Source organism: Myotis nattereri (genome assembly GCF_964212035.1).
Source record: "Myotis nattereri genome assembly, chromosome: 3".
Classification (NCBI taxonomy): Eukaryota; Metazoa; Chordata; class Mammalia; order Chiroptera; family Vespertilionidae; genus Myotis; species Myotis nattereri.
This window is the reverse complement of record NC_138077.1, coordinates 35,852,620-35,880,235: the sequence shown is the minus strand read 5'-3', so window position 1 is coordinate 35,880,235 and position 27,616 is coordinate 35,852,620. Positions and strand designations below refer to the sequence as shown.

At 37.0% G+C, this 27,616-nt stretch overlaps 1 protein-coding gene across 2 annotated transcripts in view; it reads right to left on the bottom strand.

Annotated features, from left to right (window-relative positions):
* NLGN1 (neuroligin 1) overlaps positions 1–27,616 on the bottom strand; it is a gene marked incomplete at its 3' end in the record, with an annotated part of 2,013,512 nt that overhangs the window by 16,427 nt on the left and 1,969,469 nt on the right. Inside the window, exon 13 of one of the 2 annotated variants that reach the window (XM_081087461.1) lies at positions 18,093–18,291. In XM_081087461.1, coding sequence (XP_080943587.1) covers positions 18,093–18,291 — 199 coding nt within the window. Of the gene's footprint in view, positions 1–17,820; positions 18,292–27,616 lie in introns of those variants that run through there. The other variant, XM_081087460.1, reaches the window with a different exon arrangement.

Genomic DNA, 27,616 nt, shown 5'->3' with positions numbered 1-27,616 from the left:
CTGCACCCTCTCCAATCCGGGATTCCTCAGGGGATGTCCAACTGCCTGCCTGATCCCCCTAACTGTTCTCCTCTGCTGACCTGATCACCCTAACTGCTCTCCTCTGATCGCCCCTAACTGCCTCTGCTTTGGCCCTGCCACCATGGCTTTGTCCGGAAGGATGTCCAGAAGGTCATCCAGAAGATGTCCAGTCTAATTAGCATATTACCCTTTTATTAGTATAGATGGGGCCACTGTTGTATATGTGGTTCCTCATTGTCCAAAATGCCATTATGCAGCACAGGACTATACTTACAATTTAGAATTTTTATATTAATAGAATTAGCTAAAACATGTAAATGCTTAGCCAGTGGTTGTCAAATGCATGGAGGAGGGCATGGTAGTGAAGAAGAGTTGAGGGAGGTGTTTTTAAATTTGTTTTAAGATATGTCTTGGGAGTATTTTTTCAAAGCAGAAGGTAGAAGTCAATGCCACAGCCAAGACTAATTAGAATTGTGTAAAATATGAGACTGAGAAGATTTGTGAAAATTGATAGAGTAAGGACAGGGGGCAGGAAAAAAAACAAAAAACAAAACAAAAAAAGAGGTGAGCAGGCTAGTTTTGGAAAGGCTTGAAAAGGTCATCTCTTTATTTTAGACAGGAGAGAGGGTGAAAAAGATGCCTGTGGTAAGAAATAAGGGATGAACAAAAGCGGTGGAAGCAGCTGTGCTAGTTCAGTTAAAATACCGTAGTATTCAATTTTAGCACTTATGTTTGTTGGGGCCCAAGGAAGTTTGCTCCAAAATATCCCACCATGGCATAGTGATTAGTTTGAATAAAAGTTACTTGACAAACAGCCAATGCGAGAAGGGCACTTGGAACCTTTCCTTGTCTCCTTCCATGTAGATAACAAATCTCTCCCTTGAAAGGTGCCTTCTTGCTCCAGGGGCTAAGTCAGGCACCGTTATCACTAAGGTCAAGGAATCCAGGGCCAACAAGCCTGTATAAACAATCCTCTGAATTTCTTTAGTATCACTAGTCCACTTTCTGTTTAGATTCTTCACTAATAAGCACCTAAACCCGTGTCTGTCACAAATGCATTGCTTTTTTGTGTGTCTAATAAGTATAAAGAGCTGGCTAGTTGATCATTTCTGGGAGCATCATTTATGATTACCATTAAATTGGTGTTTCTGCTGTTCATCTGTTTTTGTGTCTATTTTAATATTAGTTTAGCTATAGGAACTCAAGAGGAGCAAAAGGTGGAATTTCTTCCTCCTTCAGGCTAGCAACAGTTCACTAAAACTTCATGTGTGGTCATGCCCTGCCCAACCACTGGTGTAACTCTTTTAGCCCACATGGCCTCCCATGATGCTGACTTTTTGTTTTTTGTTTTTGTTTTTGTTTTTCATTTGACCATTGTGACATTGTTGTATGAAAACATATGGGGGTTAGATAATGTGATTCTTTTTGATAGGATGTCCAAAACAATTTCATTCATGATTACAGAGTTGAATGAATTCAGGCTAGGAAATATTGCAAATTACCAGAAGAATGCAAAAGAACCTTCCGAAAAGGGGTGAAAGAAAAATTACTTTGTCTTTGGATTTTCGAGTTCCAAGAATAATGCCTCAAACAGAATAGGCACATAACTGAATTAATGAATAAAATAATTAAGCAAATAGCCAGTGAAACTCTAGAAAGACCAGATTACTGTTTCAAAAGTTAAGTATCTACAAGGTGAATTTTGAGTAATATTCTACATATTATTATTATTACTATGAGTAATTTCACCTGAAAACAATTTATGTTACTCAAGGACAAATAAAATATTCTTCCATTCTATCTTATTAAGCATCATAGATGAATACATTTATATTCAACTAAATTTTTTTGAGTTTTTTCTGAGTTTTGTTTTGCTTAATACCTCATATACTCCTATGGTATACATAATTTAACTTTTCTTTTAAACTTTTCCTGGTTTACTTGTCATCCACTATTGCAAACACCAACAGCATCATCACCACCATGGTTTGGGGAGGGAAATATTTTGTAAAGGTTTTATTACTATCTTGTACTATTTTGAAAATGTGATAAGACTATCCTGCAGTGAGTCAATTCAAATCAATTGGTTATTTCATTTACGGGAAATTGGTTATTTCAGCTACAAGAAAATAGGATCCTTGGATACATCTAGAGTGACATTGTTCAACAGAATTATAACAAGTCACATATGTAATTTTGCTACACTACATTAAGTAAAAGAAAACAGGTGAATTAATTATATTACATTTAACTTAATACTGTAATTGTTGTAAATATAAATATAACAATCAATAAAATTATTCATGTAATAATTTTCACTTTATTTTTGTAGCAAGTCTTAAAATCTAATGTATATTTTATACATTCAATAACTCAAATTGAACTAACTACATTTTAGGTTATCAATAGCCACATGTTGCTGGCAGCTACAATACTAAACAACATCAACCTAGAGGTTCAGGTCACATAATAACAAACTATTTCTAAATTAAAGAGCTAATTAAACTTTTAAAAACTTTATCGTATTTTTGTTTTCTTATTAAAAACACCAATAAATCAAACTTATTTATGTTTGGTTGTACTTTTAGGCATCTGATAAGAGAGTAGAAAGAAGCCAGACAGTTTTTAAAAATATTTCTAAGCTTTTCTTTTAACATAAATACAAGTTAACATAAAACAGTTTATTTTTTAACATTCATGTGAGTTAAACATTTGGGGCTAAAAAATATATGGCCTACATAGTGGTGCTATTTTTTAGTTATAAGACTGCTGAAAACTAGCTTACACTAACTTTTATTGTTTATCACTTAGTAGCTAAAAGAAGAAAGAAAGAAAAAAAACCAAATAAATCTCTTATAATCTTGTTGAAAGAACTTAAAGGCTTCCTCCCACAGCTGAGGCCTTGCATCACATAATTCAAGGAAGAGTAAGGATAAATGACTACATTACCAAACCCTGAAATAATGGTGTATGTTAGAAATGTTGACAGATTTTTAATTGTAGCAGCATATTTTGTGCTGCTATATGTACTGTACATCATCAATAAACAGAAATTTAGGATGCAGTTTTCTGCCTTGACCTTCAAGCTCCAACTGGGTTTTCATCATCAAGACTCCATCAATAATATAATTTATAACTCTGAAAAGAGACTATGTGGACACAATAAACCACATACATTACAGGAAGGAAAGGGAGATAGATAGTTGGCCTCATAGCCTCAAATTCACTCAGCCTTACTGATAAAATTCACTTGTGTTAACATCACTTTTCAGTCAGTGTCAAAAAGCTAATGTTTGTCCTCAATCCTTTTATTTATGAACTTATAAAGCAGGTTCCTTTTAGAGAGCCACATATTTTGGCCTAGTGAGTTAACTATATTGGGTCACAAAAGTCTCTCAGCACCCTTTTTTTCCCCTGATTATCATTGTAAGATGAATACCACCGAACTATATAAAAGTAAAACTTGTACTCTTCTGTTCCAGAAAGGGAAAGCTGAGATGAGACAGGCATGAGCTTATTTATGGGTAGTAACATTCCTACTTACTCTGAGGCAATGCTTCTAAAACACAGCAATTGAATTAAAATAATTTAAAATAGCAACTGGATGGGTAAAAAAAAACACAAAACCTGTCACAAAGCCCAAGAGACTGTTTATGATGGGAAGCAGAGAAATACTGAATAACTGGGGCAGACACAAGCAGATTCTAGCTGCTAGACAAAATGACACCAATGAGAAGTAACCAATAAAAACAGGAATAAATCAGAGAAAGAACTCAGTTTCCTAGTTTTCAGTAGCATCTTATGCATAGTTATTAATCACAGACGCAAATGGCTCATTAGTCTTTGAGGACTTTGTTGTATGACAAGAGAATGTACAAACTTGATGACTTTCAATCAACAAGAGAATGTTACATATTGTTAAATATATTTTGAGAAATATAAGTGACACCTTTTAGAACACTTTTCTTGAGAAATACTCTTCCATTCTCCCATTCCCATCTCTTACAGATTAACATCTACTGATTTAGAAGACCCTACTGAAGTACCACTTCCCTCATGAAGCCTGCTTGGATCCTGCCCAGATGAAGAAGACAAACTAAAAAACAAATAACAAAAAAACCCTTTTACTTCTCTGAATGACTGTAACTCTGCTTCTTTCTTAGACTATATTACATTTAACCTTATTCCACAGTTACATTTGAAGATATTACTATTCCTAGGTTGGAATAATTACAGCTTAGAAGTTTGAAGAAGGTGTCCTCTGAAACTGAAACTCAGATCTGAATAGGAGTCACTGCCCTCCTATGATGAATGTCTTGGCATCAAAGTTGGAAACGTGTGAAAGTGGGACCCAGATTCTGAGGGAGGAGCTCTAGCCAGTTGGTGCTGAGGTCTCTGATGAGCATTGTGAGGTCGGTTTAGCTAATGTTGGAAAAAAAAGTATAAATCAGAATTAAGTGCTGCTACCAAAGTGAACTGTCACTCCCTGGGTGAGAAAAAGCATTCATTGCCAGAGTGACAACAACAACAACAAAGGAAGCAAAAATAGGATCAAAGTGCAAACAGGAAAAAGAGCATCTCCTCCTCCTCCAGGCTTCCAGGTTTCCTTTCTGCCTCCTCTGAGAGAGTCCCTGGGGAGCCAGCAGGTCAAGCAGGAAGTACATAGTTTGTAGGGTCCCAGCCCAGGTTCACAGCATTACATACAGAATAGGATTGATACTGGAAGAAGAAAGCTTAATAACTGGCCCATTTACGGAAATAATGCTGCTGTCTAGTCCATATCCATATTCCTTACATTATCCACTTTAGTAGGCTGAATGGGGCCTCCAAAATATGTCCATGTCCTAATTGCTGGAACCTATAAAAGTTACCTAACTTGGACAAAACATCTTTGCAGGTATGATTAAGGATCTGGATATGAGGAGATCATCCTGTATTATTTGGATGGGCCATAAATCCAAATACAAGTGTCCTTATAAAAGAGGACTACATTGATACAAAAGAAGACAAGAAGGCAATATAGAAAATGAGGTAGAGATTGGAGTGATGCAGCTGCAAGCAGGAGAATGCCAACAGCCACCAGAAACTGCAAGAGGCAAGCAATGAATTCCCTCCTAGACTCTCTGGAAAGAGCATGATCCTGCTGCCATATTGAGTTCAGACTTTTGGCCTCCAGGTCTGTAAGAGAATACATTTCTGCGGTAGTAATTTGTTACAACTCAGAGTATGACTTGTATATGAGATACTAAAATATGATGAAATAAAAAATGGTAATCATAAAACTGTTGATTTACTTAATTAGAGGAAGTTTCATTTATTTAGAAAATTTACAAATATAAAGTAATACTAATGAGCTGAAATCAATGAAATTTGGCTAAACCTTATTTAAATTGAAGGCAAATTAATCATTTAAAAGTTTGAAAAATATGACTTTATGGATTATCAAACTTTTCATTTGGGGCTTAGAGAACACTAGAGGCCCAGTGCATGGACTTGTGCACCAGTGGGGTTCCTCGGCCTGATCTGCAGGGATCCGGCTGAAACTGGCAGTCTAACATCCCCCAAGGGGTCCCAGAGTATGAGAGGGCACTCTGCAAAGTTGCTGTCACTCGGCTGCTCCTGTGTTGAGCATCTGCCCTCTGGTGCTCATTGAGCATCATAGCTACCAGCCAGTTGGCTGGTTGGCCGGTTGCTTAGGCTTTTATATATATAGATATTTATAAAATAGCAAAACAAGCATTGTCTGAAATAAAATGAAACAAAGTACTCATCAACCTCTAGAAAATAATCTAGAAAATTGTTTTTCTATATTATTAATTCTAATTTTTTGATGTCCAGAATTCTTTTATCTTTATCCATTTGATATTCTATTTTACAAAGAAAACTGACACAATGAATCAGCTTTGAGAAATCTCTACTCTTATTTTTTTTCAAAGCTATTTAACTTCATAGTTAAGAAAATGACAGAATTGGGAACATGAGAAATTTGCAACAACTTGCAGAGAGAATACTTACTATTTGGTGCATATATTCTTTCTTCCTAAACTTTATATCTGACAAGGATTTATTTTATTGGATTTTGAATGATATTCAGTAAAATTTGATTGAGTTAGCATATCTTCTCAAGTTCCTAGTGGAGTATATGTAAACTCTGATTATAAAATCAGACCTACTATGATTAACAGCAAAAATATATACACATAAATATCAGAGACACATTAATTGGCACATTTGAGAGCTATTTCTTCCAAAAATATTTGGCTATATTTCCTCCTGTTTCACATTATGGTATAAAGAGCTGATTACTATTTGCATGTAATTTTTTCTGTATGAGAAGGAGAAGGCAAGGTGACTTTTTAGTCTACAGTTGGATTAGCCAAATATAACTAGAGAGATAGAAACAAAATTTCTTCCCAAGCCTATCTAACTGTTTAAACTGCTTATGAAAAGTAATCTTACCATATAAGTCATATTACTTAAGCAGAAATCAACAGAACCCCTGTTAGAAATAAGATCAACTAATTTGGTCCACATCACAGCTGTTAAAATTCATTGCTCAGGAGATAAATCTGTAATTCTTAATTTCTCCTTTTTTTTTTTTTTCATTCTCACATCTACCCACCACCAAGTTCTATAGATTCTACTTCGAAATTTTACAAATTCATCTTCTCTCCCTTTTTACTTACAGCAATGTAATCTATGGTGATGGTTAATTGTATGTGTCATCTTGGTTAGGCTCTGCCACTCAGTTGTTCGGTCAAACACTAATCTGTGAAGGTACTTTATAGATCTAATTAACATTTAAAATTAGTTGACTTTAAGTAAAGGAGGTTAGCTTTGATAACGAGTTTAGACTTCATTCAATCAAATTGAAGTTTGTGAGAGTAAAAACTGAGGTTTCCTAGAGAAAAGGAATTATGCCTCAATACTACAAAACAGGTATCTTTCCTAATTTTCAGCCTGCAGGCAGCCTGCACTACATATTTCATATTTAAAACTAAAACCTCAACTCTTGCCTAAAGTTGTTTGCCATATAGATTTCAGACTTGGCAGTCTCCACAAGCGCATGAACCAATTCTTTAAAATCTACCTAACTAGCCTAGGGAAGCATCCTCCCATGCCCCAGGAGGTTTTACATGCCTGGGTTGCAGGCTCAATTCCCATGCAGGAGGCAGCTGACTGATGCTTCTATTTCTCTTTCCCTCACCTATCCTCTCTCTGAAATTAATAAAATCATATTAAAAATCTACCTGTCTATCATCTATCTTATTGATTCTGTTTCTCTGGAGAATTCTGACTGGCACACTTAGATCATTAAAATATTACATCAGCCCCCGCTAGTTTGGCTCAGTGGTTGACCATCAACCTATGAACCATGAGGTCACAGTTCAATTCCTGGTCAGGGCACGTGCCCAGGTTGTGGACTCGATGTTTCTATCTCTCTCTACCTCTCCTTTCCTCTCTGAAATCAATAAAAATATATTTGAAGATATCACATCGTTTTTAATCTCTCCATTTTTTCATTACTTTTATAATGCCTTCTCCACATAGCAGACAGACAGACAGATAGATGGTAAGATAAATTAGGATACCTTCTGCTTAAAACTAAGTATTAAATGCACTTAAAATAATATCTCAGCCCCTCTTTATGGCCTCTAATCCCTTGCCTAATTCTCCAATATCCACCCAAGTTGCTCTCCCTCAATCAATTTGGCAACCTCAGAAGAAGAAAATCCTGTGTCTTTATATCTAGTCACTTTTAATGTTTATAATTACACATTTGTTTGGTTGTTTGCCTCTTTATTCCCACTCAAGATAAAGTCTACAGGGTAGGGTTGACATCTAGACTTTTGACTGCCATTTAGTGGACACTGAGTATTTGCTAAATTATTAAATAGAATCAGTAGTAATGAAATCAGTAGTAATCCTAGACAAGTACTTTGAAGAAGTGGCAGTGAATTCTAACTCACAGATAAGACAGTAAAATTAACACAAGAATCAGAGCAAATGCAGGAGACAGTCACCAACAATGGACATTCCTCCTGCAGCCCAGGACTGAGTAATGGCAAAGGATTAAATGGTCATTTTTTGTGTCAGATAAAATATATTCTATTTCTGCTGCTTCTTCTAGCTCAAAATAGAATCACTGTATTTACCTCAACTTTTAAAAAAATCTTTTTGTTTTTATTTATGCCTGTCTATGAAGCTACTTAAAAAAATGGCTTTGAATTTGTTTAAAAATAGACTCAGAATGGCTGAAAGTAGGTTTCATCGCTTACTAATTTATGTCATTTACTATCTCTGATAACTTGTGGGAGGGTGATTTTTTTTTCTGAATTTCAGAATTATCTGCAAAAGTGGGGAAAATATCTATCAGGATGAGTGGTTGACAGGTTAGAAAATGTATATATAAATCATCAAGGCAAAAAAAAAGAGAAAGAAATCTTCCATAAATGCTCTTGAAGAGTATAGTCAAATAAAAGAGAGAAAAGTACTTTGAAGCAAGAAAGCCCTGGGTGCAACTACTGGCTCCAACAATTATCGTGCATGTTGTTGTGAAGATTAGATATAAGCACTAAGTATATAAAATGCTTGGCATGCGACTGGTATTTCATTTCCTAAAAATTTTAAAGGCAGGACCCTTGAGTCCCTAATCTCTGCGTGACAGAGAAATGTACTATAGAAATTCAACATTCCCAATAAAACCTGGCATGGGATATACATCCTCCTCCATACCACCACCACTACCACCACCAACTACAGCACAAGGCAGATCCCAAATTCCTTAAAGATCCAGGGATAAAAACTGAGTTGTTATTTATGAATAAAGTTGTCAACAACTGTTATCAAAGCACAGAAAAGGATACACAGCTTAATAATCATTTAGACTTTGGAAGGCAGAGGAGGAAATGAAAGCGGACTCTTCAGCAACAGCTCCAAGATGGCAGAAATGAGACTCGGAGTTTCTTAGAGCTCTTGGAAATTGCCCGCTTGAGATGGGCAGGCACCTGATTCTGTCACTTAAAGGAATGTCTTTTCTTTCAGTTCTGTTAGCTCTTATTCCATCAATCTTCATGGGAGCTTCTTTGACCTTTATATCTCCAACACTTCCAATGAACACATAAACTTCTAATTTTCTCTATGAAAACTATTCTTACTTTGAATAAACTAAATTGCTTCCTAGTTTTCTCATGAAACCGTGTCTCATAAAGATAGGGTAAAAGGAAATACTTGAATCTTGCCATATGCAATTTGAGAATTTATTATATTGTTATTAGGATTATATCAACTATATATCAAATTGTATATTACATTTAGTTTTAACGATGGACTATGGGGTGAGCAATTCCCATTTCATCCATTGTTCTTAGAAAGCTCCAAGTTGATGTCATCTCTGTATGGTGAATAGCTTCCTTTTCCTTTTTCTCATCAGTTGAAAAATGGTATTATCTTAGGACCTCAGAGAGCAGATTAGATAAAAGTACAATCAAAAATAGGGGTTGGCAAACCCTTGAGGTGACGAGGTAAAAGGGGGACATTTGTGTCCCTTTTTCTCCTCAACTAGAATAACTCATGTAAGCTTTCATTTGAACAAAATGCTTTACTGGGATAGAGTGCATGGATAAACATGTGCTTTACAGAACATGTCTGTCAGTTTTCAGTCCTTTCCATGTGTGTCTTCTAAATATATTCTACCTGCTTCATATTTTGAGTATGTGTGCATGTTTAATATAAAGATCTACTTTCTTATTATAAGAATAAATTGTTCCTACTAATAATCTAGATATTGGCAGATATAAATTGATATCTGAGCATATGAACTACTAAATATATGATCTATATAGCAATCAAATACTTTACTTTCATTATGTAACAAATTAAAATGTCAGTTGCTTCAGTGGGTACAAACAATATAGAGCATGATCCTGTATTTTAATTCTCTTTAGTAAGATATTTATACACATGGAAATTCTGTTGTACTGATGATAGATAAAATAGGCAGTTAGATAAAGGAGAGAGAAACAAGTGCTAAAATGTTTAACAGGTTATAATGGAGAACCTAGATTTTTATTATTTTTCTTCTCATTGAAATAATTATTTTTCAAAGAAATCAGAAGATATTTCACATTAACTACATATATTTCCTCAACTAATATGTCCCTTATCTTAGAGATCTGTTAGTTTATTTTAATTAAAAGAATGAATGTCATGGAAGTTAATTAATTTATAGGATTACCTGATTGGTGTCCGTTTTAGGTCTTAAGCCCACATCTCTAAATTCCAAGTCCAATAATGCCTCCTCTAAATCACTCTGTTATTTATGGGAAAATATTTCTAACTATGATATATGAGATTTATCAGATAAATGTCCCTCCCATTTTAATTGCATCTAAGATTTATAGAAACATTAAAGGGTAGGCAATATTTTGGGAGAATTTTATTGAGTCAGCACAATAGGGCATATATTATTTTTTCTAGAAGTATAGGTATATTTGATGTCTCACAGATGTACTTTTGTAAAAATTAGGGTTAGGAGATATAATCATTCAACTGTAGGACAAATAAAATTTAACCAACCTTTGTGAAAATTTACCTATTTCATATGTGTCTGTATTTGTATCAAAATCTAACTAAATTTATTAGTGACTTCTAAGCAAACTACCATAAACTGGATCAAATGTATGTAGCACTGTCTAGTAGAAAGAACAGTGGTTTTGGAGAAAATAGGATCATTTCAAATCCTTTCTGAGCCCCCTACAAATGTTTCCTAAGCCTCAGTTTTATCATCTGCATAAAAGGAATAATAAAAGCAATCTTGAATTAGCGTTAGAAGAGTCACAGATAGTATATGAAAGTCTACAACATAGTGCCTGAAACAAAGTAAATCTTCTGCTGTGATAGTATTGTTATTACTAGCCTTGTTACTCACCACAGACTGGCAATGTGTCTTGACTTGAAATATAACAACAGTAATTTTTTTTCTCACTTTAGATGGAAAGAAACCTCAAACCCAAAAGAGATCTATATATATAAAATGCTAATATGCAAAGTGTCCCCTCGGGAATTTGACCAAGAGACCAGGAGTTCAATCACTCTCTATGATGTGCGCTGACCACCAGGTGGCGGCATGGAATGAAGGAAGGCCCCAGCCAGCAGCTGGTAGCTGGCAGCTGGCAGCTGGCAGCTGGGGAAAGAAGGCTCCGTCTGGCAGCAGGCAGCCAGGAAAGGAAGGCCCTGACTGGCAGTTGGCAGCAGGGAAGGAAAGCCCTGGCCAGCAGCCAGAAGGCCCCAATCGGCCCTGATAGCCAGTCAGGCCTAGAGACCCTACCTGTGCACAAGTTTTGTGCACAGGGCCTCTAGTATTTTTATAAAATCCAAACAGTGTGCACACGTGGATTGCTATTTTGATGCTAGCACACTGGATCTCAGACTAATTACCTGGAGAAAGAGTTGTTTTCAACTAAAAAATCTTAAACAAGTTTTTCAATGTCTAATCAAATTGCAGTGATCATTATCTGTCACAAGGAGATACACTCTTTGTTTTAATATTAAGAAAATGAGCTAAAAAAAGAGCTTGGATTTCAGTGTATTAATTTGGTTTCCTTTAAAATTTGGTAGTTTTTTTTGTTCCTTAATGAAGTAGAAGCTTTAAAAATATGAAAGGGATTTGTAATTATAAAGCTAATATATATGTTTATTCATAAAAAACATAAAAGGAAGTATATATAATGATCAGCATTATAAAGATTTTGTATGGGAGCCAGGTCCTCAACCCTCTTTTGGACATTTTATATTGTGTAGATTATTACACTCTGTATTCATATACAGATTCTTTTGTGCAAATGGCCTCTATTAAAATATTTTAAAAGCATTATGGTAATTCTTAATCACAAGTTACTCTTTCATACTAAAGAAATCAGAGGCATTGCTGATAGAATTAATGACAAGAGAAACAATGGTGGGATTTTAGCTCCATTCAGACCACCCACACCTCACAAAAAGAAAAAGGACAACCCGAACAAAGTAGTTATTATCCCAGTCAAATACTGAACATGAGATTCTGTTAGTACTTATATAACTAACTCTAATTAAAACACCATGAAAACTATATAATGAGATTGCTGTTCATCTGAAATGGTTTGGGGCGGGGGGTAGTTCCTTACAGTTCTTAATATCAAATGTGTGTATTGGAGTCAAATGTATGATCAGTGGGAAACCTGACCATGAGTACTGAGACATGTGTTTTTTAATAGTTCTGTCTAATGTCATTGCTCTCCTAAGTGTAAACTAGTTCTAACATCTTTCAAACGCAAAGTTTTGGGAGCTTATGTGTTTGAAAAGTTCTTTTAATGGATTGTTTGCTTTGTTTATTCTTGGCTCAAGGCAGAAGCATCCTGACATTTACATTGCTATTTCCCTGCTTTCAAGAACGCTAAAAAAAAAAAAAAAAAATTGTTTTGGCTCGGACTGGCATGAAATTGTCCTCTGAAATTCCTCAGGCCATTCCAGCTATGTTGGAAAGGACTTCCTTCATTATAAACCCTCTCCCACAGCTTTTATAAGGACACAAAGGCAGAGATACACACATCGGTACAGCCACATTCACATGTTCCCACTCAGCTTTCACATGAATTGCGCCCCTAAAGTTCTGATTAAAGTGTTGTTTGGCACTCAGAAGTATCTTTCCAAAGAAATAATATTATAAATGTATTTACTTAGTCTCTAACAGATTACTTAACCACTATGTAGATAAAATATATTAGAAAGAACTATAGGACAATATCACAGCATAACCAATAGTTTTGTTTTAAAGGAAACAAGTAATCTCTAATTTATTCTGAGTGGTGGTGCGTGAGGATGTTCACTTTCCTAGAGTGTTTGCTTCCTTCTCAATTCCTCACATCCTCAAATCAAAACCATTGGCATGTACATGTAATGGGTGGATCTCTGATTCTCCTCCCCAAGCATTACTATCCTTTGGTAAAATTACCCCACAATCCCAGCTAATCATAGTTAACAATGCAACAGTAATGTAGGAAAATTTTATTAGTTTTCATTGTTTAACTGCTGCCTCTTTCAATGTGTAGAAAGACTAGAGGGGAGATTTTATGCAAGTATTCATTCCCAATGTATGAATGTAAGGTCATCTTGATACATTTTGTACTCATATATTAGAGTTGCCTATTAAGAGTAAACCTTTGCCAACCATATTTTTGCTGAAAGCAGTTTTGTTTTCTATTTGTACACTAAGTGTTTTACATCAAAGATCTTTATACGTCTGTGATTTTAGTTGAGCCACTTAAATAAAGGAGATGGTAATTGTTAGTATGCACCCATTTTTAAGACTATTTACGCCGGGGTATGGGAGGCAAGTGAAGAGAGGAGATATTAAGACACAACAGCGGCCTCAAGAACTCATGTCCTTAAGCACTGCAACAATTTTTGACAAGGCCAGGGATTTTGCTGAAATTTGCTAAAATTAGCTAGGGAGAATGCATACTCATAAGATATTAAATTTCAAGCATGAAATGGTTGGTACCAAAATCTAAAAAGTGGTTCAAACCTTAAAATTGAAAACTTGGGAAAATCTGCCCCAGAAGACTATGATGCTTTGTTTAAATTTAATTTAATTAATTTATTTTAAAAAATTCTTTATTGTCGAAAGTGTTACATATTTCCCCTTTTCCTCCCATTAACCTCTCCCGCCTGCCCCTTGCCCCTGCCCCATGGCTCAGGCCTTCACACCCCGCCACCCCCTATTGTCTGTGTCCATTGGTTATGCTTACTAATAGTACATGCATAAAAGTTCTTTGGTTGATCTCTTACCGCACCCCCAACCCCATGATGCTTTTTTTTAATAGTGTTTCCTGGACACCTAAAGAATGCGGTGTGGGAGAAGGCCTCCCTAATGGATAAGGTTTGTTATTTTGAAAGCCCACATTTATTTTAGAAGCTAATGCTATTTAAATATTATATTTACTCTTTTTGAAAACTGCACAACACTCTTTATTTTCTATGGGATGTTTCAACTCTCAACATACAAGCTTTCAACAAGTTTAAGAGACAGGACTACAGTGACACTGGGGTAAGAGAACTTACATCAATATTTTTCAGTACTTCTTTGTAGAAAAAAATTTTAATCCTCACCGGAGAATATATTTTTTCATAGCTTTTTTTTTTTTTTTTTTTGAGAGCATGGAAGGGAGGGATGGGGGGGATAGGAAGAGAGGGAGATAGATGATGATAGATAGATAGATAGATGATAGATAGATAGATAGATAGATAGATAGATAGATAGATAGAGAAAGACACATCAATTGGTTGCCTCCCACATGCACCCCAACTGGAGCTAGGGATCGAATCTGCAACCAAGGTATGTGACCTTGAGCAGAAATTGAACCAATGACACTTCTGTGCTTGGACTGATGCTCTAACGACTTAGCAACACTGGCCAGGGTAAGTATTTCTTCATTGGTAAGAGAAATATGGGGAAGAAGCTTTGGAACCCAGAATACTCTCAAATTCTGAAGTAACAAATAGCAGAATGATATAAAAAATACTTTTATTTTATAATATTTGTATAAGATTCCATAGTTTATAAATTATCTTATCATATCATATTTTGTCCTCATTTTATCTAATTTAGCCTCATATTTATCTAAATTTATTCTCATATTAATATTCTTTGAGATTTTCATTTTTAGAGATGAGAAGCTGAGTAGCTAATTAGCTTGTCTAAATCATGCAAGTGGTAAAAGAGGAATTTTTCCATTCAGATCCCTTCCTACTTTTTTTTTTTTTTAATATATTTTATTGATTTTTTTACAGAGAGGAAGGGAGAGGGATAGAGAGTTAGAAACATCGGTGAGAGAGAAACATCGATCAGCTGCCTCCTGCATACCTCCGACTGGAGATGTGCCCGCAACCAAGGTACATGCCCTTGACCGGAATCGAACCTGGGACCTTTCAGTCCGCAGGCCGACGCTCTATCCACTGAGCCAAACCAGTTAGGGCCCTTCCTACTTTTGTAAATCCCCAAATCAGTAGTCTTCCTACAATATCATTGTTCCATGGTGTTCTTAATTCTAAAAGCTATTCCACTATGGACAGGGGAGCTATGCTATCTAATAATAGAGAAACATGGTAATTAACCATAACTTCGCTACCCTTCCCATTGGCTAATCAGCAAGATATGCAAATTAACTGCCAACCAAGATGGCGGCCAGCAGCCAGGCAGCTGAAGCAAACAGGAGGCTTGCTTGCTCCAGTGACAGAGGAAGCCAAGGTTCCCCGCCTGCCGCTGCCAGCCTCTGAGCTTGCACTCTAAGAAACAATGTTGCAATTATAGAACCTAAAAAAACCCATAAACCTGCTTTCAGCCTTCAGAGCTGGAGTGAGCAGGACTGCAACAGTGTTACAATTATAGAACCCAAACAAACCCAGATCCCTGCTTTCAGCAGCCGAGGTCTCAGAGCTAAAGCTGGCTCTCAGTTCCAGTGACAGCCATAGAAGGTAAATAAATCCCAGAATAAAAAAATAAAATAAAAAAAAGGAGAGGTTGGGAGCTTCAGTCACCTGCCAGCTTGAAAACTGCCCTCAGCCTGTCATCCAGACTGGCTAGGCACCCCAGTGGGGACCCCCACCCTGAAGGGGGTGTGACCAGCTGCAAATAGCCATCATCCCCTTATCCAGGCTGGCCAGGCTCCCAAGTGGGACCCCCACGCTGATCCGGGACACCCTTCAGGGCAAACCAGCCGGCCCCTACCAGTGCACCAGGCCTCTATCCTATATAGTAAAAGGGTAATATGAAAACTGACCCTACCAGCAGAAAGACTTGGAATTACTGGTCACTATGACACACACTGACCACCTGGGGGCAGACTCTCAATGAAGGAGCTGCCCTCTGGTGCTCAGGTTGCTCTCACATGGGAGGAGCTGTGCTCAGCCACAAGCCAGGCTGATGGCTGCCAGTACAGCAGTGGTGGTGGGTGCCTCTCCTGCCTCCTCAGCAGTGCTAAGGCTATCCTACTGCAGTTTAGGCCTGCTCCCCGCTGGCAAGTGGGCATCCCCTGAGGGTTGCCGGGCTGCCGAGGGATGTCCCCCGGGGAGCGGGCCAAAGCCAGCAGGTGGTCAACCCCTGAGGGGTCCCAGACTGCGAGAGGGCACAGGCCGGGCTGAGGGACCCCCCTTCCTCGGAGTGCACAAATTTTTGTGCACCATGCCTCTAGTTGACTATAAAAGGCAATATTAAAAGTATATTATATGGCAAAAGAGGAAACAGAATTCAATGGAAAAGACAGACTTTTCAACAACTAAATACCCAAAGGCAACAATAGTGAAGCTAGACAAGATCTTACACCTTTCACAAAATTAACTCAAAATGGATCAACAATCTCAATGTAAAACACAAACCTATAAAACACCTAGAAGACAACATAGGAGAAAATCTAAGTGCTCCTGCGGTGATGATGATTTTTCAGATACAAAATCAAAATCAAAAACACAGTTCATGAAAGAAAACTTGTTAAATTTGATTTCATTACAATTAAAAACTTCTGCTCTGTGAAAGACCCTGTTAAGAGAGTGAAAATACAAGACAGCCTGGGAGAAAATATTGGCATTGCATGAAGATGATAAGGTCATCGGAAAACACATATATAACTACATATTGTTTTTGTGATTAATCACTATGCTTTAATTATGTTCAATTTGTAACAATGAAATTGGGGGCCACCACAACATGAGGAACTGTATTAAAGGGTCTCGGCATTAGGAAGGTTGAGAACCACTGCTCTATAACACCTCTTTGTCTCCTACCTTTGCCTCCTGTCACACACATATATATAAATACCTACTCACATATACATATACACACACACATATATATATAATTGTTGTACACATACACACATTATATTAGAATCATTGCACAGAAAGGTATAGAAAAGTGTTATAGAAAATTCAAACATTTAGAATATGTAATATTCTTTTAAACTACATTTTCCCTCTTAGTTTAATTTCTCCTGTACCAGGAACTCAAAAACCAAAATAGGTTGTACTCACATTATCCTCTAAGAGCCTAAATTGAGTCACTTTCCTTATAAAAGTTATTTTACTAAAATATATGTTAAAATTGTTTAAATGTTTTCAGAAATCACTCTATTGTGACCCTTTAACCAAATATCTCTATTTCCCTAGTTATTTTTAAATCCCACTCTCCTCTGAATATTAAACTTCTTTTACTCCCTCTTAAAAATAGAGTTTCTATAATATGTAGATGTAAATAAGAAGGAACTCTAACCCTTTGCAACAGCATGGATGGACATGGAGAGTATTATGCTAAGTGAAATAAGTCAGTTAGAGCAAGACAAATAGCACATGAACTCACTTATATGTGGAATCTAATGAACACAATAAATTGACAAAATAGAACCAGAGGCATGGATACACAGAACAGACTGACTAATGTCAGACAGCAGGGTGTTGGGGGAATGGATAAAGGAAGGTGAAGAGATTAGCTAAAGAACATATATATGCATAGTCCATGGACACAGACAATAGTGTGGGGAGGGCTAAGGGAGGGGGGCAGAGGCTGGAAGGAGTGGGCAACCAGGGGGGCGGACATCCGCAATAGTGTCAACAATAAAAAATTAAATTTAAAAACATAGTTTTTAGAATTAAACACAGTACTCTAGATTTGTTCATATGAGGGCAGAATAACATGTTTATCTTCTGATTCTTTCATGAAAGTTTATTTTTCCCAATACAACCTATTAATTCCACCTGTATTTTTTTTTTGATATCCACATCATGTTTAACTCATACTGACCTAATGTCAAAAAAATTCTTAATCATTTTCTATAAAGTACTGCTAAACCAAGTTTTCTTTATTCTATATTTATGCAGCTGAACTGTTCTTTGGGAGAGGAGAATGGTCCTCAACTTGGAGATATAATACGTTTTGCATTTTAAAAAAATGTTTTGTTCACAGGATATACATATTCTGAAAAATTAAACATAGAAATTTTATTGAGGGATATAAAATATAAATTTTGAAACATATATCCTACCTGTAAAAACCTGGTGGTACTTTCTGAGCCAGGAAGTTCTTCTCCATGTCTTGGAGAATGTCATTCAGCATTCGGACACGCACCGGAACTCTCTCCTTGGGATCATTAGCAGGACGCATCTCATCTGACTGAAAGAGTTCAGCACTGTCCCGCAGGCGTGAGGCCAGGGCTAGCAGTTGATGAGTGTTGGGTTGATCACCTGGTGAAGATAAATGAGCTCATCTAAGAAGAGATATTCTCAAGGGAGCAAATGATTATGATGTATTGTCTAAATGCATTGTACTCTACTAAGCTTATTAAATTTACCACTGCTACTACTAGTACTAATCATAATTGCCACTAATAATAATAATACCATCAATAAATAGGTACTGATAGTTGAGAGACTATATTCCAGGTACTGGGTTGAGCACAATATATATTTATCTCATTTAATATTCACCAAACCTTGTATTGTCATGTCTATCTCATAGAGGGTGAGAATTAATTAAAGTAAGCAAATTGCCATAGATCATCAAGCTACATAAATGACAGACTACAATCAGAAGATGGATCTTTCTGACACAAATATTCAGATTAGTCCACACATTTTCAAGTTTAAGAAGCACTGTGGAGAGGTGATCTGCTCAGAAAAAGAAAACTAGGTTAGAATTAAGGCCGATGTATAAAATATGTCTGTTGTGGAATTACCAACCACTAATACAATGATCTTTTTTGTCTCTCACCTTTACTGGATGGGGATCATTTTACATGTCAGTTTCTCTAGAGTCCAGCATAGTGCTAACACTCAACAGTTGTTTACTGCATAAACTAAATCCATTTAATACATTATTTTTTTAAAAAATACAATAAGGAAAGAAAACATGCAAAGTTAAGTGGTTTTCCTAAGGGATATAAAAAGATAACACTCTTTGTAACTCTTTAGTCACTGAAATTAACAACATAAATAAAATCAAATGTTTACAGGTTTTGGCATTTTGATGTTTTTATAGTACATTTCACATTCATTAATTACCTTGTTTGATTTCACAACAAAACTTGATGTTGTGAGAAGACATATTTTTGCTCATTTAGAAAATCTACCCCTATAAATAACAATATCATGTTGTTTTTCCTTATTTTACGTTTTTCATCACTATTTATGCCCCCCTCCACCTCCATCCACCACACTCCCCACAATTACTACATTGTTATTCTTGTCCATGAGTTCTTTCTCTTTTTTATCTCTTTTGCTTAATCCCCCAACCCCCCCCCCATAGGACCTACTAATGTAATTTGATAAAGATATGATTTATCTTGAATTATTATAATTTGCCAAAGTTAATATATGGAGAACTTACAGGGACATCTTGGCAAATGAACAAAATAGATAGGAAACATTTAGTTTATGCTGGAATTGAAAGACTGAGCAACAGTAAAAACAAGTTCGACATCCTTGAGAGTCTTCCATTTAAGAAAGAAAAATCTGTTCTGATGTAACATACACTACAAAATTGAAGACATTACTACTGAATCAAGTGAGACAAATTGTACCATTCTACCTTATTTAGCTTTAAATGAATTGATCTTTCATGGTGGTGCGGATACAGAGCTTTGATGGCTTTAGGAACTAGCTAGATCCAGAAAGATTCCTGGTAGTAGAAATCTGCCATCCATGGCACACACCTATGCATTACCTCAAGGGTATGAGGCTACAAATGGAAAAGTAGCTTTACTTTCAATGTTCATGAATCATCTTGCTATATAACTGATGTTCTAAAGACTCCTATTGGTCATTTCTGTGCTAATTAGAGCTTATTTGTCCCTTTAAATAAGACTGAGAAAGTAATGTCGTCTTTTTAAGTAGTTTTTTGTTACTCCAAATGTTTGCTCTTTTATGATCCTTAGGATCCATACTAAAATGTCAGTTCTGTGAGGAAAAAAATAAATTGGTAGTGGTTTTGTTCACTACCATTTGGCAGCACCTAAAACTGTGCCTGTATTTTGTTGAATGACTAAACATGTAAATTGTGGACTTCGATCATAGCATCACGACATCTGTCATATTTTAATATTTATTTGTCTTGTCTCTCTCCTTTCCCTGGCTGAAAAGAACCCCACAAGATCCATAGATATGTTCTATCTCTCTTTGCATCTCCAAATTCTAGCATAATACCTTACACATGATTGTCACTTAATAAAAATTTTGTTGGGTGAATGTTGAATTATAGGAAAATGTCTTATTTGAAATATATTATTATATATTTTTTAAAATATATTTTATTGATTTCTTACAGAGAGGAAGGGAGAGAGATAGAGAGTTAGAAACATCGATGAGAGAGAAACATCGATCAGCTGCCTCCTGCACATCTCCCACCGGGGATATGCCCGCAACCCAGGTACATGCCCTTGACCGGAATCGAACCTGGGACCTTTCAGTCCGCAAGCTGACGCTCTATCCACTGAGCCAAACCGGTTTCGGCGAAATATATTATTATATTAAATAATGCCTAAAAATTACCCAGGACAATGTTTAGAACATACTAAAAAATCTTATTTTCTTTACTTTCTTGCTGAAATCAATAACAGTTGCAAAGAAAAAATTTAAAAATAGAAGAGGCTATCTAAGGGTAATGATAAGTTAAACTAAATTGAATTAAAATCAAGGGTTTGGGGTGTTTTTTTGGTAATATTTTTAAAAAATGTGTTCTTATTGATTTCAGAGAGAGGGGAAGGGGGAAGGAGAGAGAGAAACTTAGATTGCTGCCTCCTGCATGCCCCCACTGAGGATCCAGTCCACAACCACAGTATATGCTCTGAATAGTAATCACACCAGTGATATTGTGGTGCATGAGAGAACACTCAACCAACTGAGCCAGGGCAATAGTTCAGGTTTAATAAGTACACCAAGAACATGAAGTAGGAGCTAGAGATTTCACTCAAGGAGAATTAATGTAATTATCCTAAAGTAATATGTATATGGACTGGAAAGCCAAGGACTTGATATAAAAAACAGAGAAGAGCCTGATCTACTTAATTACCATCAATGCGGTCTTGAACAGATTACTTAATACCAGTGTCCTTCAATTTCCTTGTGGAAAATGGAGAACATGTTTATTTCACTCTTTAAGCATAAAGATCACTATGTTAAGGCAGGTTATTGTTAACAAAGTACACAAACTAAACACAAATTATCACCAACTCATTTTCTACAGGCATGCAAAAAATACTGTAACAGCTTTAATATTGCTTTTATTCTCAGAAATGTTATTGCTCATTACTTTCTTCAATCCGTGGCCTCTCCAGAAAACATATTGTGCCACTTTCCTACACACTTTAATCAGCATTCTCTATGAATTTAGCACCATTTTTTTCTTTCCATGGGCTAGCATATCAAATCTCTGGAGAATAAGGGAAGAAATAATACAAAGGGTAAAGGAATTAAACATCCACTCTCTAAAAATGATTCTTCTATATCTTTGCTTCAAGTGAAAAGCCAACCATTAATAAGTTTTCATAGCATGGCAGAACAAACTGATTTGTAAAATATATTAAACATAAACATTAAAAATACAAAATAATAGAGATTCTCTTGATGTTATTGAAGAGACAACTAAAATGTACTCCTAGATTTCAAACAAAAAGTTGGTTTGGATCAGTGGATAGAGCGTCAACCTGCAGACTGAAGGGTCCCAAGTTCCATTCTGGTAAAGGGCACATGCCTGGGTTGTGAGCTCAATCCCCAGTAGGGGGCATTCCTATCTAATAAAGAGGGAATATGCTAATTGACCCTCATACCATCGCAAAGATGGCAGCACCCACAGCCAATAAGGAGGGATATGCTAATTGACTGCCTGCCCTCAAAGATGGTGGCGCCTACAGCCACAAGATGGCGGTGCCAAATCCCCTCAGTCCCACCAGGGCTCTGCATACCTTCCTCCAGAGTCCCCCAGTCCCCTCAGCCCCCCCAGCCACCCAGGGCTGGCCCGAGGTGCAGGCAAGCCTTGTATGGTGGCTTCCTAGCTACCCAGGGCTTGCCTGAGGCACAGGCAAGCCTCGAATGGTGACTGCCCAGCTGCCCAGGGTCGCCCGAGGGCTCCCTTAACCAGGGCCGGCTGAGGCACAGGCAAGCCTCTGATGATGGCTGCCCAGCTGCCCAGGGCTGGCCTGAGATGCAGGCAAGCCTCGGATGGAGGCTGCCCAGCCACACAGGGCCACCCAAGACTCAGGTAACCAGGGCCAACTGAGGCTTGTGCTGCCGGCAGTGGCAGCAGCAGAGGTGTGATGGGGCATCGCCTTCCCCTGATCGCCAGTTACCTCCCACCCCTGAGGGCTCCTGGACTGTGAGAGGGTGCAGGCCGGGCTGAGGGACCCCCCTTTCAGTGCATGAATTTTCATGCATCGGGCCTCTAGTATATATATATATTTGTGCTTTTTTCCTCTTTCATCTCCAAGGAAAATAACAAATGTATTCTCAGTAAGTACTTACTGAGTCCTCTTTTGTGTGCTATTCTGGAAGTGTTGGGAGAGGGGCAAAGACATAAGATTAAATCTGGAACCTTAATAGGTTTCTAATCTAGTTATAAATAATCCACAAACTGAGAATAAATAGTGTCAGATGAAATTAATGCTTATGAGGATGACTGAAGAGTTCATTGTGTACAAGAGTATGCTTAGCAGGTCCCAGGGGAGAAATAATACTTGAGAGAGAAAAAATAAAATTGCCCCGAAATTAAGGGCATCTCAAATGGAACTCTTGAAAGTTCTGGGACTTGATAGATGTTCAAATGGTTGAGGGAAATGTTTCATCTGTAAACAATATGATTAGTGTTCCCTAAGTCCTCACCTGTTTAGAGTTTTAATCTACCTCGAATGTAAACCCTTTTATCTTTCTGGCTTTTTCTGGATAGGACAGAGATGGACATTATAAGCAGTATCAATAGTCATTGAAGAGCATGGAGGGAGAAAGGGAGGATGGAAGGGAGGGAGAGAGGGATGGTGGGAAGGAAGAATGACTAGTCAGCAGATGTTGAGATGCACATTGGCATCTAAGCAAGCCAATTCAGGAGAGGCTTTAAAATATACTGTAGGAAATATTCCTACTACTCAGGGAATCTCCTGCCTTCTAGCCAACCAACAACAGATAGCATCCTTCCGGGAAGGCAGTTTGAGAGGCAGCATGCTGTCATGGAAAGGGCAAGGGCTTTGGAATCTCGCAGACCTATACTCAAGCCCTAAACCTACCCCTTAAATGTATACACTTGAGTAAGACACACACACACACTCACACACACACAGAGCACACAACACCCCCCCCCCTCCACTCCCACACTGAGGCCTGGTTTCTTGTAATCTCTAAAATCAGTTTTAATGAAAACCAGCTAACCTCATAATGTTAGAGTAAGATTAAATGTCACAAGGAATGTGAGACACTTAGCTCAATGCTTGGGTGTTTATGGAGACTTCCAAAGTGCCAAGGGCTTCCCTGAAAACTTGTTCCTCCTAAGGACCCTTGATCCAGGATCCCAAAACACATTCCAACAGATCAGAAGCTCAAGGGTACTTCAGACAAGACCTATCCACAAGGCCTCTAAGAGTTCTGGATAAGACTAGTAACTACAGTGCTATCTGCACCCAGTAGATCTACTCATGTTCTAATCTGCAGGAGCCTGGGATCTGCACAAACTATCCCTTTTCCTTAGGCACTTCAAACTCAATTGATGAGTTTCGGCTTAGTATAAACCTTTGTGCGTTAAGTCCATGATACAGCCTTGTGGGTAAATTTGTAACTGCCCTATTTTAAAGAATGATTTTAGTGCCTTCTATTGTGGTCTCTCTTCAGAGTTTCAGGTTCCAAAAAGTTTTAAACTTTAGTTTATTTCCAGTTTTCTATCTTTAGTTTCTATTTTCTGGATGTATTGTTAAAGACTCACTCAATTTCATTTTAAATTAAGATTGAAATATACTGGTTATAGTCAAAAGCTACATTTTTCTATCAAACAATATAGCCTTTTACTTTAATAGTATTTCACAGAACTATTCCTCTATAGATAAGCTTATCACAGCTTTAAAGGTGCTAACAATTGTACAATCACAGCTTAGTCGTCACAGATTTAGAGTGACAACAAAAAGTATAATTTAGGTTCTGGAGAACACACTGGTTAAAAGCAGAATGGAAGATTATTCAGGGAGAAAATATATGTTACTTAATGTCATCTTTAAAATATCTTATGGTATCACTACATAGAAGAAAATAAATTGCCAATATAATTTCAGTCAGGGAAAACAACATTTTCTATTGGTCATGCTGCCTTCTTTAGTATGAATCACAATGAATCACCTCAGCTGGTTATTTTTTAAAAAATTAAATCAGCAAAGACCCACATAGAGAAAGAAATGTAGAAACTAGTGCTCTATTGATAATCAAATAATGCAACATTGATTGTACAATGCACAATAAAAGGATATTATTTAAAGATAAAATATGATAGAAGACAGTGGATAATTATGTCTAAATTGAATACAATAGGGAAATATTTTTGCAAGGATGTCAAAGTGGCATATTTAGAAGAATTAGGTTTGCCACTTTTTAAAAATATTAGGCAACATATTCTAAAGATTATTCTGCATTTTAAAGGTTATCCAATGAACCAGGTAGCCAAGTCAGATGAAAATCTAGCAAGACTTTTAACATATTGTGTGGAATGGTTTCACCTGAGTGTGGCGGAAATTAAACTAGGGGCTCTTTTTTATGGCCCACAGATGCTCCCACTGAGTTATATTTGCAACTACATGATCTGGTTATTGGCTGCTTTGGAAAAGTGAGCAAAAGTTTTCTTGAATACATTAAATTCATGCATGGTTCATTTTTTATTACCCCCCTGGTGAGGCAGAAAGTTGGAGTTGTATTTTTAATAATACATGTGAGTTTAATTATGCTTTGGCTAAAACAAAACATGAAAAAATAAAATAAACATGTTTAGATAAAAATGAATTAACATGAGGACAAGGATACTCTATGTCTATTACAAGCAAATATTAGATGTATCTTAAAAAACGTGCAAAAACTTTAAAAAGTCTTGCCAGTGAGGCAACACTCAGAATAATGAACTGTAGTACTATACTGTCATAGACACAGAGTTTTATCCTAAAAATAACATATAGGGGGAGAAATCACAATAAAATAGACCATCCCTATTATGTGAAAGTAGGACAAATGTTGCATTTCAATTAATGTAGTGACACATACGACATGCAAGTACTGAAAAGAAAACTTTAAAAGAATGTGAGTGATGTACTCAGAATAAGGAAGGAAATAACAAAGGGAATCTGTATAAATAGCAACAAAGTGTGAAGAGAGAGAATAAATGAAACTAAAGAAAGAATAATTCTGAGGAATACAAAGGGACAATGTGCTCAAGATAATAATTAAGGGACATTATGTGATACACATATGAGTTAAAAAAGAAATGGGGGGAAAGCAAAATTAGTTTGGGGAGACAAGCACTGAAGATATGGGACAATTAGATTTTGTTACAGACCCAGTTGTCTCAAACCTTTCTTGAAACCAGGTATGGAATATCAATAAATAACATACAACCTCATTTTTATCCTCATCCAAGGACATGTTTATTGATTTTAGAGAGAGGGGAACAGAGAGAGAAACATTGAGAACCCACAACCCACAACTTAGGTATGTGCCTTAACTTGGAATTGAACCTGAAAACTTTTGGTGTATGGGATGATCCTGCAACCAACAGAGCCACACTGGCCAGGTCAAAACAGTCTTTAATATGGTTACATATAATAAGGATCCTTACAAAAATATACTGAGGATTGGTACTAAACATATTTTTAGGAAACTGTGTCCAATGGCAGCCAATCTCATCAATGTTCTCTGAGCAAGCACAGTAAGATACTTCTCAGAGAATGCTTTTGCGTTGAAGTCCTTGTCACACGAAAAGGTCAGTTCATGTCAAACCATTAGAAATCTAGCAAGTTCAGAACTGTTTGGATTTTGGGTGGATTGCATTGGATTTCTCATGTTGGATGTAGGGCCAGGTACCTAGTATGCCCACCCTTAACTATCTATAGGCCAGTTCAGAGTTGGCCTTGGAGGTAAGTAACACCAACACTAGAAGCAGATGGGTTAAGGTCTAGAATCATGCAATGTATACAGCACATATTTAATTTTACCAATCAGTAAATTCATTTTACATTTATCAGAAAGAAATAAAAAGGATGTTAGGTGAGTCTGAATCACTTGTGATTATAGGAAAAACACAAAGTGACACTTGAAAATATGAAGCTACATCTCTAACAACACAGAGTGCCTGCCTCCTTGGCATCATCACCTTGAAATACTACCCACCCCCCCTTCTAAAATGAAGTGCTTGACACTAATGAATTATCAGAGCTAATAAAAAAATGCCATATCAAATAAGTATTGTTAGTTTTTCAAAGAACAGGAGGAAATGCTGCCAAGAACCATTTCACATTTAGTGAGATAATTGGGAGGTGGCAACAAGCCACGGTGTTTGAAATAATTTCCTCCTGAATCTGGCTTGCACTAAATAAATGTATACATTGGCAGACCAAATGAAAGTGACTTTTTTTGTGGGTTTCTTTTGGTTAATCCTCACCCAAGAATATTTTCCCATTGATTTTTAGAGAGAGTGGAGGGGAGGGGGAGAGACAGAAAGAGAAACATCAATGTGAAAGAGACACATCCATTGGTTGCCTTCCACTTGTGCTCCAATTGGGGCTAGGAACAAGCCTGCAACTGAGGTATGTGCCTTTGACCAGAATTGAACCCAGGACCCTTCAATCTATGGGTCGATATTATATCCACTGAGCCAAACAGGCTAGTGCAATGAAAGAGACTTTTACTTTATTTGGTCATTCGTAGTTTTTACAATAATCTCTCTATATATAAAAGCCAAGCAACCAGAATGATGGAACAACCAGAACGACCAGAACATCTGGTCGCTATGACGTGCACTGTAGTGGCCAACTGGCCCAATTGGGGCCCCAATCAGCTCCCCCAACCTCCTGCGCCCCCTCCCCCCACCAACTCTGCCCCCAATCATCCCCCACACCCCAATCGGGGGAGGGGTCTACTGGCCAACTGCCTACAGCCCCTCCCCCCCAGCCGGCCCAGCCCCCAGCCCACCCCCATTGGGGTGGGCCAGCCAGACCCCTCCCATGTACAAATTTGTGCACTCAGCATCTAGTGCTAAATAATGAACAACCAGAAGCCTGACAAAAATAAAAAGGTGTCAAAATTATATAGTCATTAATGATTTTGAAGTTCTTTTACATTAAAAAAATGGTTAAAGTGAGAAACAATAAATGTAATAAGGTTATTGACCGCTCATTCCTTAGTCTCATTCCAGGTTCAGTGGTGGTACTTTATTCTTCACACCTTCTCCTGCCCATGCAAACTAGTACCAATGCCTTATATGTAAATTTTTTGGATATAACTTTTTTCACAAATACATCTGAAGCTCCTATCTTATCAGTCACCATTTATACTACATCTGCAT